Source organism: Microcaecilia unicolor, chromosome 7 (assembly GCF_901765095.1).
Source record: "Microcaecilia unicolor chromosome 7, aMicUni1.1, whole genome shotgun sequence".
In the NCBI taxonomy this organism is placed as follows: domain Eukaryota; kingdom Metazoa; phylum Chordata; class Amphibia; order Gymnophiona; family Siphonopidae; genus Microcaecilia; species Microcaecilia unicolor.
Genome location: NC_044037.1, coordinates 144952818 through 144965134, shown reverse-complemented (window position 1 = coordinate 144965134; position 12317 = coordinate 144952818). Strand labels below are relative to the sequence as shown.

General features: G+C 43.3%; 1 protein-coding gene across 1 annotated transcript in view; it reads left to right on the top strand.

The window, feature by feature from the left end:
* The window catches only part of COL6A3 (collagen type VI alpha 3 chain), a 722910-nt gene that overhangs the window by 693593 nt on the left and 17000 nt on the right, over positions 1-12317 (top strand). Inside the window, 4 exon segments of the mRNA XM_030209050.1 lie at positions 2875-2895; positions 2898-3008; positions 3011-3052; positions 4219-4269. Of these exon segments, the coding sequence (XP_030064910.1) occupies positions 2875-2895; positions 2898-3008; positions 3011-3052; positions 4219-4269 (225 nt within the window).

The window sequence follows — 12317 nt, the reverse complement described above, 5'->3', positions numbered from 1 at the left end:
GTAAATAGTCCTTTCTTTTAGTAGCATCTTCATTACTTTTCTCAGCATTTAAGTAAAGCTTACAAGCCTGTAGTTTGCCCCTCTTCTTTGTTACCACTTTTAAGAAGAGGCACCACAGCTGGAATCAGTTGAAACTTGTTTGAGTCTCTTTGTTCTTAGGTGAACAGAGTCCTCCTGTTTTTGTTTGCTTGCTTGTCTATTTTGAATCAGTAAATACGTGGAATAAAATCCACACTCTCTTTCCCTAGGTAGTTCTTGGTTCAAATACATAAACAACATATCCTGATATTAAAATGTACTACAAGAACATCTTGGGGGGAGGGGTGATTTGATGAGATTATCATAGAAATCTATTTCTCTTTCACACAATCAGAAATACCCATTTGTCTAAAGGGACACTGACATATTATATCGCAGTGATAGGGTGGATCAAATTGGGAGATAGGTAGTATAATATGTTAAAGATGGCCTTGAATTAAGTAGAATAAAATTTTGTAGGAAACAAAAACCCTAGAAATCTTTATGGATAGAAATGTCATGTGTTAACGGGAAAGGGATATTGATAGGAGTTTACTACAGTTCACTTGGCCAGATTGAACAGATAGTGAAATATTAGCAGAAGTTTAGGAAACTAACAAATTAGGTAACACAGTAAAGATCTGTGTGCAAGTAATAGTGTATAGGATAAGTACAAGTTATTAAGAAACTGGTACTACATGACGGGGGAATAAGAAAAGCTGGGAGCTGGACTGGATCCGGTATCAGCAGGAGCTGGGAGTCTAGGTATAACTGAATACAAAAAGTTGCTGTAATTTAAGAAGGTGCAGAGCTCATTTCAGTTTCCTGGCTATGCCAAAGTATCTTGTCAGGGAAATTCCTGAAAAGGGAGAGATTATCTGGCCAATATTCAAACTATTTAACCAGCTAGGAATGGCTCCTGGCCAGCTAAACAGCATTTCAGCTCCTAGCTGAGGATATTCAGCGGGAGAAAACTGGTTATCTCCACTGAATAGTCACAGTTAGCAGCTTGCAGCTAACCAGCTATATCGCGCAACATAGCTGGTTAGGTGCAAATACTCAGCATCACCCTACAGCCCAATGCCAGCTGAATATTGGGGGGGGGGTATATTTTTTTGTTATGTTGGGTTTGTTTAAATAATGCAGAAAATCCACAGAGTCCTGGCCTTAATCTTGGTCATTCATATAAGTGCCCTAGTGAGAAAGCAGTGAGAAAAGCATGAGATGCTCTTGTCTCCATGGCCAGAGGGAAGCTCCCTGCCATGTCACATGACAATATGCGTGATAGAGATTTGCATACAGGGCTCAAAAATCAGCGCCCAATGCTATTATATAATGGACACTCAAAGATGGGCTAATTTTGGTGTTCAAATTTGGGTGCAATGACTTACACCTGCTGAAATTCCCAGCACCCATATAACACTGAGTGCAAATTCTATAATACTGAATGCAAATTTTAGGAGTGACCCTGACTCTCCCAGGTCACACCCCTTTTGAGATGTGCTATGTGGATTTGGGTGCAGTCCAAAATGTGCACGCCAGTTCCAAATTGGTGCCGATTGCTGAAGCGTGTTTCCACCACTGGTCTCCGACGCCACCGCATTTCCTTCCCTGCTCTCTCTTCCCTCATGTCATGTCCGGTATGCTTGTTTTAATTAAACTGAGCATGCATGCTCAGTTTCACTAAAACGAGCATGCCGGATGTGAGGGAAGAGAGAGCAGGACAGGAAATGTGGCGGTGCCCGAGACCAGCGCTGGAAAAAAACACTTCAGCTGGCAGGGGTTTGGGACCCCCGCCAGCCAAACCAGTGGCACAGATCCAGTTTGGGGGGCCCAGGCCCCCATGGCCCCTGTAGCTACGCCACTGGTGACTACCACTGCAGATACTTGCAGCAGCCAGAAGCTCTCTGCTCTCAACATTTTGCACCCACTGGCCTTCAAAGATGTCCAAATTTGGTAGCCCCTGATGCTGATACCAGTGAAGGAAAACTCATCACTTTCCTGCCACCTATTAGTATTAACATCAAACATAAACAATGTTATTTCAGTGCCAATGCATTACTAGCATCCAGTGTGGCTTCTGGATCCTAAGCTCTTTTTGATCCTTGGAAAACTGGGGACCTCTTATGGCAGGTTTCACACCCCAGGATGTCATACTAAATATACAGATGTGTCATTCACTTTTTGAAGCTGTGGGCAGGCTTGATGCCCTGATGTTAATGCATGGTTGTGATTGTGAAAAAGAAATTAAACTTTAAAAATGATGAACTACATAATTAAAGACCTAAAAAGATGAAAGGGGAGCCTGAAAATGATAAACTGGAGATGGCAGGTGAACACCCCACTTTTCAAAGTTAGAAAAATTGGTGAAAATATAAAAGTTGAAAAATGTCTATTGGGCACCATAGACTCAGAAACCTTGAGTCAGCATAAGAGACATGAAACACATGTTTGCATATATAGCATGCATGAAAGAAGCAGGAAAAGTAAACTGATTTAGGAGTTACAAATCATGCAATCTCATGAGATATCTGTGCATCCTGTGAACAGTATATAATATATTGCAGATATCTACAAAATAATCTCAATTCAAAAGGAAGGATAAATATTTTAGGCAAGCTCAGGTAAAGTAGATGAAAGCAAGTCTGATAAGAATTATTGCAATTATGTTTCCTCTTTTTCAAATAGCCCTATTGCTCAAATTTCTGTTTCAACCATTTATTTGATGAAATCCTGATTCTCAGTATGAAAGGGCGAGTTATAAATTAGATTATTTTTCTTTTGCCTTCTCTACCATTTTACATATATATATATATATATATAAATGATAACTTTTTTACACATTTTGAAATTCAGATTTGACAGATCCTTGTTTGTTGGATTTGACATGGGCACGCAATGCAAGGACTATCAGGTTAAGTGGTTCTTTGACAACAAAAACAAGATCTGCACCCAGGTGTGGTACGGTGGGTGTGGTGGGAATGCCAATAGATTGAGACAGAAGCTGAGTGCATCAGCAAATGTATGGAGCTAAGTAAGTACCACATGGAACTACCATTTTTATTTTATAACATTTACAGGTGTTGTCATTGCTGTGTATATTAAGTAGGGGAATGCTACTGTAAGATACTCATTTCATCAGTTTTCAGAATATCCATAATAAACATTTATGAGATTTATTAGAATTTATTTGAACAAAATATTTTGGTCATCCTGAAAGCCAGATCTGTTCATAACTCACATGGAATGGAGCTGGGCACCACTGCTTTGCAAATATATAGGAATAAGTTATGCCAAATTGTGTCAAAACTTGTACAGAAAACAACCCTCTATCATTATCTCCTTTTGTTCCCCTCTGTACCTAGGCATTATAAAATGCCACTATCTTTTTATTGTGTTTGTGTCATACTATGGGCTATTCACTTATAAGGAATAATGTTGACTTTACATCAAACTAAAAAATTTTATTTCTGAAATAACTCAATCAGCTCCTTTGTCATTTCCTTGGCACTTATTAAGCAGGGGTTCTCAACCCAGTCGGTCAGATTTTCATGATATCCGCAATGAATAGCATAAGATACATTTGTATACATTACCTCCATTATATGCAAGTTTTACCTCATGCATATTGATTGTGGATATCCTGAAAACCTGACTGCCTGGGTATGTCCCGAGGACAGGATTGAGAACCCCTACATTAGAACAACATTACAACCATATCTCATTCTGCCAACGATGTCTTTCTAATATGAGTACTTTTAAGAATGTATTGGAATTACATTGGGAACACAAATAATTTCAAAAATATGTCTCATAACAGTAAAATATTCTGTTTCTGTGGGGTGGCTATTATTCTTTTCCATATGTACTTTTGAAATAATGGAATTGTGTATAATAAGTGGAGTTTTATTTAAATGCAATCTGTAATTGTGTGGAAATAGGATACTGGGCTTGATGGACCTTCAGTCTGTCCCAGTATGGCAACACTTATGTTCTTATGTTCCATATGAACACTGATTATTCAGAGCTCTTCATTGACTTTGCCCACTGAATAAAAAGTACTAATCTCACAGCTTGTTTTGGTTTCATACCAGTCACAAAAACTCAGATGTATTTTCTTTCACTCTGTATTCTACTCACCATGCTGTCATTCAGAATGAAATGTTGCTATAATGAATCCCTTACAATTTGTTCCTACAGCCACTGAAAGAGTCATGCAACAGCCCCTCCTGGATGAAAAATTAATACCAGGTAACAGCAAGCCAGCTTCCTGCAGAGTGGAAACCTGCTGTGAGCAATTCATTCTTTAGCTGTTCTTTGTGATGTAATGAAAGTTTTTGTTCAGCAAGCTGTGCTATTTATTTTATTTTAATTATTTATTTGTATTTAGCTCACACCTTTTTCAGTAGTAGCTCAAGGTGAGTTACTAATTATGTCCGTCTCCACTGCAGGAGTGGAGCATGGCTTGGTGTATCAGATAACTGTTCCATAAACACAGGACATTGCTTGTTGACCCATTCTTTTCTCCCATTGTGAATAGAGCTGGGATTTTATTTTTATTATTCTAACCCCAATGAGACAACAGAAATTCAAGTTCCAAAATGCTTAAGAAGTTAAAAAATGGGCACAGGAGCAAAACCACCCAATGTTCTTGGAGCCAAGATAGTCTCCCCTGTAACAATTTCAAGAGAAGATTCTTTTTTTTTTTTTAATATTTTTATTGGTGTATGAAGTCAAACTTAATACATCTTATAGCAAGTACAAAAGTAACAGATGCTGAATAAAATTGTTCATGATACAAACACAGCATAACTTTTGATCCGATTGACCTTCATAACAGTTTCTTTTTAATCCCCCTCCCCCCCCCGCCCTTCCCCCCCTCCCCCCCCCCCCCCTAAGTAAGAGTTTCCCCACCTTACACACTCTTTACTGCTTGGATTTGGAGTGCTGTTGCCAAGCAAAGTCTGGGCTCTGCACCACAGATCTCGGTATTGACGGAGACTCAGAGCAACAGCAAACTTATAAGTCATATTAACCCAACTGCCCATTTCTATCATACTATTTTTCCAGGATTCCACCTCCGGGGGTGTTTCATTGACCCACTCCCGCAATATGCATTTCTTCAAAATTATTAGTGCCAGCAATACAAAGCGGATCTGGGCCGCACCCAGTCCCTGTCCTTTCAGTGCCTCCCCACATCCCATCAGAGTAACAGAGTAATGCCACTCCACTGTGCGTTGCAGAATTTCTTCCAACAACCGCAACGCATTCACCCAGAGAGAGTGCAATGATGGACATTCCATAAAAGAATGTAGGAATGAACCCACATCCCTCTTACACTTATTACACGTGTCATCTTCCCACATTCCCAATGCTTTCCCTCTTGTTTTTGTGATATGCACCCTGTAGAGAATCCTATACTGGATGTCTTGCAACGCTGCATTCGGGGTTATCTTACTCAGGTTTCTAAATATTACCCCTAGGCGATCCACTGTGACTTCCTCTACCACATCCCCACTCCACTTCTCTGCCAATTGTATCATATGTGGTGCTTTTTATGGTCTCTAATCGCTTGATGCCACCTGGTCAGTCTATTACTTATTGGATTAGTCTGCATAAACAGGAGGTCCAATTTGGTAAAATGAGCTATAGCCCGGGTCCTACGCTCTTCACTCAGACATAGTCTCGGGCCTGCAGTAAGCAAAGAATTGAGAGCCAGCTATCTGCAGTTCCTGCTTTAACCATATCAAAGGTTGGAAAGGCGTCGTCCCCCTGTTTCCTAAATTGACCTATGAACCGACATCCCTTTTCCCTCCAGCTCCTAAATACCGACACGCCCTGCCCTGCCGGGAAGGCCAGTTTCCTACTAGTGGCATGAATGGGCTGACCCCCTGACCTGCTTCTCCATGTCCTCTCCACCACCTCCACGCCCGCTGTAGCGCCGCCACAAATGGGTTCTCCACCATCTTCCTAGCTCCCTGCACTACCCAGGATTCTAATACTGTAAAAGGATTGTTTGGACTGCACCAACTCTCCCAAAAACCCCGGAGGGCATAATGCCCCTCTCCTGAGATCAACTCATGTATCCACCGCATCAATGCCGCCACGTTATTCTTCTCAGGTCTGGGAGTCTGAGGCCTCCTTGTGCCCTCCCGTAAATCAATTTAGTGAATGCAATCCTGGAGCGCTTTGAATGCCAGATAAAAGTGCCTATAATACTTCTATACCTTTTCTCCTCCTCCTTTCTCACCCACAACGGGAGCATTTGTAGCGGATACATGAGCTTGGGTAATAACACCATTTTCACTAATGCAATTCTGCCCATAATATTTAATGGTAGGTCTTTCCATTGTTACATAATTTTCTTACCTCCTCTATACGGTCAATTACATTTCTTTTATATATCCAGCCCTGATCTGCACTAAGGTATACCCCCAGATATTTAATGCCTCCCGGCGCCCAGCGCAGAGGAAAAGTCGCCGATTCTCTACAGCGACATGGTGCAGTGACCGGTAGCGCCTCTGATTTCTCAAAATTTATGCTGAGGCCCGAGAATTCTCCAAAGTCTCGAATGATATGCAGCACCCGAGGCAGAGTTTCAGTCGCATCATCTATCAGCAACAACATGTCGTCTGCGAACAGATTAAGTTTATGTTCCTCTCCTCCCACTTTTAGCCCTTTCAAATTTGACTCCTGTCTAATTTTTGCTGCTAGTGGTTCCAGTGTCAAAATAAACAATAATGGCGACAACGGGCACCCCTGCCTGGTCCCCCTTCCCAGGGCGAATGTATCCGTCAGGGAATCATTCACAAGTATTTGAGCCGTCGGAGAACTATACAGGCCTGAATCCAATTCAAAAATTCTCCCTGGATGCCGAAACGCCTCAACATCCAAAACATATACTTCCAGATCACTTTATCAAAGGCTTTCTCGGCATCCAGGCTAGCTAGAATGGCATCCCCAGTTCTCCCTTTCCCCTCCAGAAGCACTCTGCAGATTTTAAGATATTGGCCGACGGATACCGGCCCTTAACGAAGCCTACCTGATCTGTATGCACCAGGCAAGGGACCACCCTTCCCAAACGATCCGCCAGCACCGCTGCCAAAATCTTTACATCCTGGTTCAGCAGAGATATTGGCCTATATGAGCCTACCAACTCCCCGTCTTTCCCGGGCTTTGGAAGTACAACTATATGTGCGTGATTTAACACTGGTCCCATAGTGCCCGCTTCTCTTGTGTCCTCACACATAGCAACAAAGGGAGCTATAATCATATCTTGTAGGATTTTATAGTATTCCACTCCCAGCCCGTCAGGTCCCGGTGCTTTTGCTAAGGTTAAACGCTTGATGACCTTCTGAACCTCCTCCCCCTGTATTGGCGCATTTAACATCTGCCGCTGTTCTACTGAGATAGTGGCCAGACCTATCCCTTCGACAAATTCCCTACATTTATCCTCTGAAAAAGAGCCCTCCTTATATAGGGACGAGAAAAAGCGAAGAAACTCCTCTTGAATATCAGCTAACTGCGCGCATACTTTCCCTTGCTTGTTTCTAATTTTTCTGATAAATTTTCTTGTTGTCCTCTGACTCACGAGAGATGCTAACATTTGCCCGTTTATTGCCCCATTGGTGTAATTTATATTTATACAATTTAACATTGTAATTCGCTTCCTCTTCCAGCACATTCTGTATTTCTTTCCTACACTCCATGTATGTCTTCCTATTACCGTCCGAGGAGTGACCCATAAGTACTCTACGCGCCTCCCGCAATTTCTTTGTGAGATCTTTTATTTTTTCCCCCCGTTTTTTATTTTTGGAGGCAACGTAAGCGATAATTTTCCCTCTTAGTACTGCCTTTGCAGCCTCCCAGAAAATCTAGGGCTCACCTCCCCTGTATCATTCTCTGCTATGTAATCCAACCAACACTTCCTTAAATAGGAACAGAAATCCCTGCTCCTATATACGCCGGGTTCATCCGCCATCGGGCCGGTCCTTCCTTCTACCCCAGGACATCTCTGCCCACACTAGTGCATGGTCTGACACAGCTGGCTCTGCAATTCCCGACCGATTTGTTGTAACACTGAGTGAGTGTGATATAAGCAGACAGTCGAGTCGAGAGTGAACCCCATGTGGGTGAGAAAAGAAAGTGTAATCAGTGTCTGTTATGTGTTGTTGCCTCCATATGTCCACCAAATCTAAATCTCTCATCAGCAAGTTCACTCCCTTGTCCTCATGGTCTCTCCCTGCTCTCCGTGGTGGCTTGCAATCTATTGAGGGATCGCTAGTGATGTTAAAGTCCCCTCCAACTATAAGTTGATAATCATCTAATGTTACCAATTTGGGCTTTCAATAAAGTGAAAAATTTGTGACTATAAACATTGGGTGCATAGACATTGCATAATCCCACCCTTTTCCCCTGCAATTCACCAGTCACTATCAAGTAACGCCCATCTGGGTCCTGATACATATTATGCAAGTCAAAGGCCACATTTTCCGGAACAGTATGGCCACCCCCCGCTGCCTTCCATTATATGATGCAAAGAATATATCTCCCACCCAATCCTTCTTTAACTTAAGGTGTTCTTGCTTACTTAGGTGGGTTTCCTGAATCATGGCCACATCAGCTTTCTGGCGCTTAAGAGCCTGCAGAATCTTGGTTCTCTTTACCGGAGAGTGTACTCCGTCCACATTCAGCGACACAATCTTAAGACAAGCCATTCATAACATAATGTCTCCTGTCATCTCGCACATTAGTTCCCCATACTGTCTGAAGGCTTCCCAGCTGAGCCCCCAGAGCTAACACATACTGCCCCAAGCTCTGTTGCTTTCAAACTCTCCTCTCCTCTTGCCCTTTAGCCTCTCCCTTCGTTTGTACACACTCCACATAGGTATTTGTGCGGAAACTCTCATTCCCCCCTTCCCTCCCCTTACCTTCTCTATTCTTCCCCTCCCCCGCCCATTCCTCCTTTCCCTTGTGTTATCCCTTTAATTCTATCCCTCCGAGCACACATACCCCTTGTGCACGCCAGTGCTCAACACTCACACTCCCCTTTTTTACACCACCACCTCCCGAACTCCGCCCACTCTTCCCCTACCCTCCCCCCTCCTGGTGTTACCCCAAATTTTTCCCCCTTCTCCTCTCAACACATATCTGAACATTATAGTCTAGCTATTACATAAGTACATAAGTAGTGCCATACTGGGAAAGACCAAAGGTCCATCTAGCCCAGCATCCTGTCACCGACAGTGGCCAATCCAGGTCAAGGGCACCTGGCACGCTCCCCAAACGTAAAACATTCCAGACAAGTTATACCTAAAAATGAGGAATTTTTCCAGTCCATTTAATAGCGGTCTATGGACTTGTCCTTTAGGAATCTATCTAACCCCTTTTTAAACTCCGTCAAGCTAACCGCCCGTACCACGTTCTCCGGCAATGAATTCCAGAGTCTAATTACACGTTGGGTGAAGAAAAATTTCTCCGATTCGTTTTAAATTTACCACACTGTAGCTTCAACTCATGCCCTCTAGTCCTAGTATTTTTGGATAGCGTGAACAGTCGCTTCACATCCACCCGATCCATTCCACTCATTATTTTATACACTTCTATCATATCTCCCCTCAGCCGTCTCTTCTCCAAGCTGAAAAGCCCTAGCCTTCTCAGCCTCTCTTCATAGGAAAGTCGTCCCATCCCCACTATCATTTTCGTCGCCCTTCGCTGTACCTTTTCCAATTCTACTATATCTTTTTGAGATACGGAGACCAGTACTGAACACAATACTCCAGGTGCGGTCGCACCATGGAGCGATACAACGGCATTATAACATCCGCACACCTGGACTCCATACCCTTCTTAATAACACCCAACATTCTATTCGCTTTCCTAGCCGCAGCAGCACACTGAGCAGAAGGTTTCAGCGTATCATCGACGACGACACCCAGATCCCTTTCTTGATCCGTAACTCCTAACGCGGAACCTTGCAAGACGTAGCTATAATTCGGGTTCCTCTTACCCACATGCATCACTTTGCACTTGTCACATTGAACTTCATCTGCCACTTGCACGCCCATTCTCCCAGTCTCGCAAGGTCCTCCTGTAATCGTTCACATTCCTCCTGCGACTTGACGACCCTGAATAATTTTGTGTCATCGGCGAATTTAATTACCTCACTAGTTATTCCCATCTCTAGGTCATTTATAAATACATTAAAAAGCAACGGACCCAGCACAGACCCCTGCGGGACCCACTAACTACCCTCCTCCACTGAGAATACTGGCCACGCAATCCTACTCTCTGCTTCCTATCTTTCAACCAGTTCTTAATCCATAATAATACCCTACCTCCGATTCCATGACTCTGCAATTTCTTCAGGAGTCTTTCGTTCGGCACTTTGTCAAACGCCTTCTGAAAATCCAGATATACAATATCAACCGGCTCCCCATTGTCCACATGTTTGCTTACCCCCTCAAAAAAAATGCATTAGATTGGTGAGGCAAGACTTCCCTTCACTAAATCCGTGCTGACTTTGTCTCATCAGTCCATGTTTTTGTATATGCTCTGCAATTTTATTCTTAATAATAGCCTCCACCATCTTGCCCGGCACCGACGTCAGACTCACCGGTCTATAATTTCCCGGATCTCCTCTGGAACCTTTCTTAAAAATCGGAGTAACATTGGCTACCCTCCAGTCTTCCGGTATTACACTCGATTTTAGGGACAGATTGCATATTTCTAACAGTAGCTCCGCAAGTTCATTTTTTAGTTCTATTAGTCCTTGTGCTCCTAAAAAAAGAAGAATTTTTTTTTTTTTAAACCAGGAGCTCAGTGAGACTCCAACATTATAACCTGTTGTAACTGTAGCTGAATAGATCATATTCCAGTGTCTTCTCTCAATGTTCCGCATCCATATTGACATGATGAACCGATAAACTGCTTGTCTGCTAATATCCTTGAGTGCGTTGATACTTGCAATCGTCATTGTTGATTCATCTCTGATCTTGCCTTGTCTGCTACCAAAAAACAAAGTTTTTCCATAATGTAACTCTGTCCCATCTAGCTCCGCCATTTTAACTGCGTCCATCTCCTGACTTTTCTGCTGCTACATTCTCTCAGGTAGTGTTGACACAAACTTTTCTAGATCTGCTGCTTCATTGAAAAATAAAGTTTGTTTTCATGCAGTACCCCGCACCTTCGCGGGGTACAGTAAGGCAAAGCGTACTCCTTTGTCATACAGTCTTTTACAGTGATGGCCCATGACTTTCCTTTGGTCCGAGACTATGGCCGAATAGTCTTGAAAAAGCATTATTTTCTCTCCCTCATAAGCAAGGCCTGGATTACTTCTATATGCCTGCAGCAGTGATTCCTTATCCATGTAATTTAACAGTTTTGCCAGTACTTACCTTGGCCTGCTTTCATTCGCACGTGCCGCTCCTACTCTGTGTACTCTTTCCACCTGCAAGGGATATTTGCTACTGTCCAGGCCCAGTTCTTTAGGCAGCCATTGTTCCACAAATTTTCGAAGCTCCGCCGCTTTTACTGCTTCTGGAATGCCCACTATCCGAAGGTTATTCCGCCTGCTGCAGTTCTCAAGATCATCCGCCTTCTGTGTCAGCTGCTCACATTTCCTCTCCAACGCTGCCATGCGCTCGTTCGCCCCTACTGCTGCATCTTCACAACCCGACACTCTTTCCTCCACGAGTTGCAATCTGGCGCTTTGGCGTTCCAGCGTCTCGCGTATCTGATCTACCGAAGACTGTAATTTTGATAATTTTTCTTCCAACATCGCGGAGAGCTGCTGCGCCAAGTCTCGAACTACCTCTGCTGGGATCGTTCCCGCCATCGCTGTCTCAGAGGCCGCCGCCATTTTAACCTGCATCGCGCTGGAGTTCTGCTTTCCCCGCAGGGTCTTAGTGGGCATACCCTCCTTCGCGTGCAGCGCTATTCTCCGCTGGAGTATTCTTTTTGTAGCCCTCACCTTCCGCCGTCAGATGGTGCAAAGCAGAGGAACACCTTGGGGGGAGATCGCAGATAATTTTGCAGATTTTTACGCGCTCGAGTCGGAGCCGGTGTCAGAGGCTTCCGCTCAGCTCCGCGTCATCACGTGACCCCCCAAGAGAAGATTCTTAACTGTGTAATTTAAAATTAACAATTCTGAAAACAAAATAACTTACCTGCTTTTGGGGTCCTTTTACTAAGCTGTGGTAAAAAGTAGCCTTAGCGCACCCTTACGCAGGTCTTTGTCGCACACGAAGGCCATTTTTACCGAGGCTGTAAAAATGGCTTTTTTTTCTATTTTTTGCATT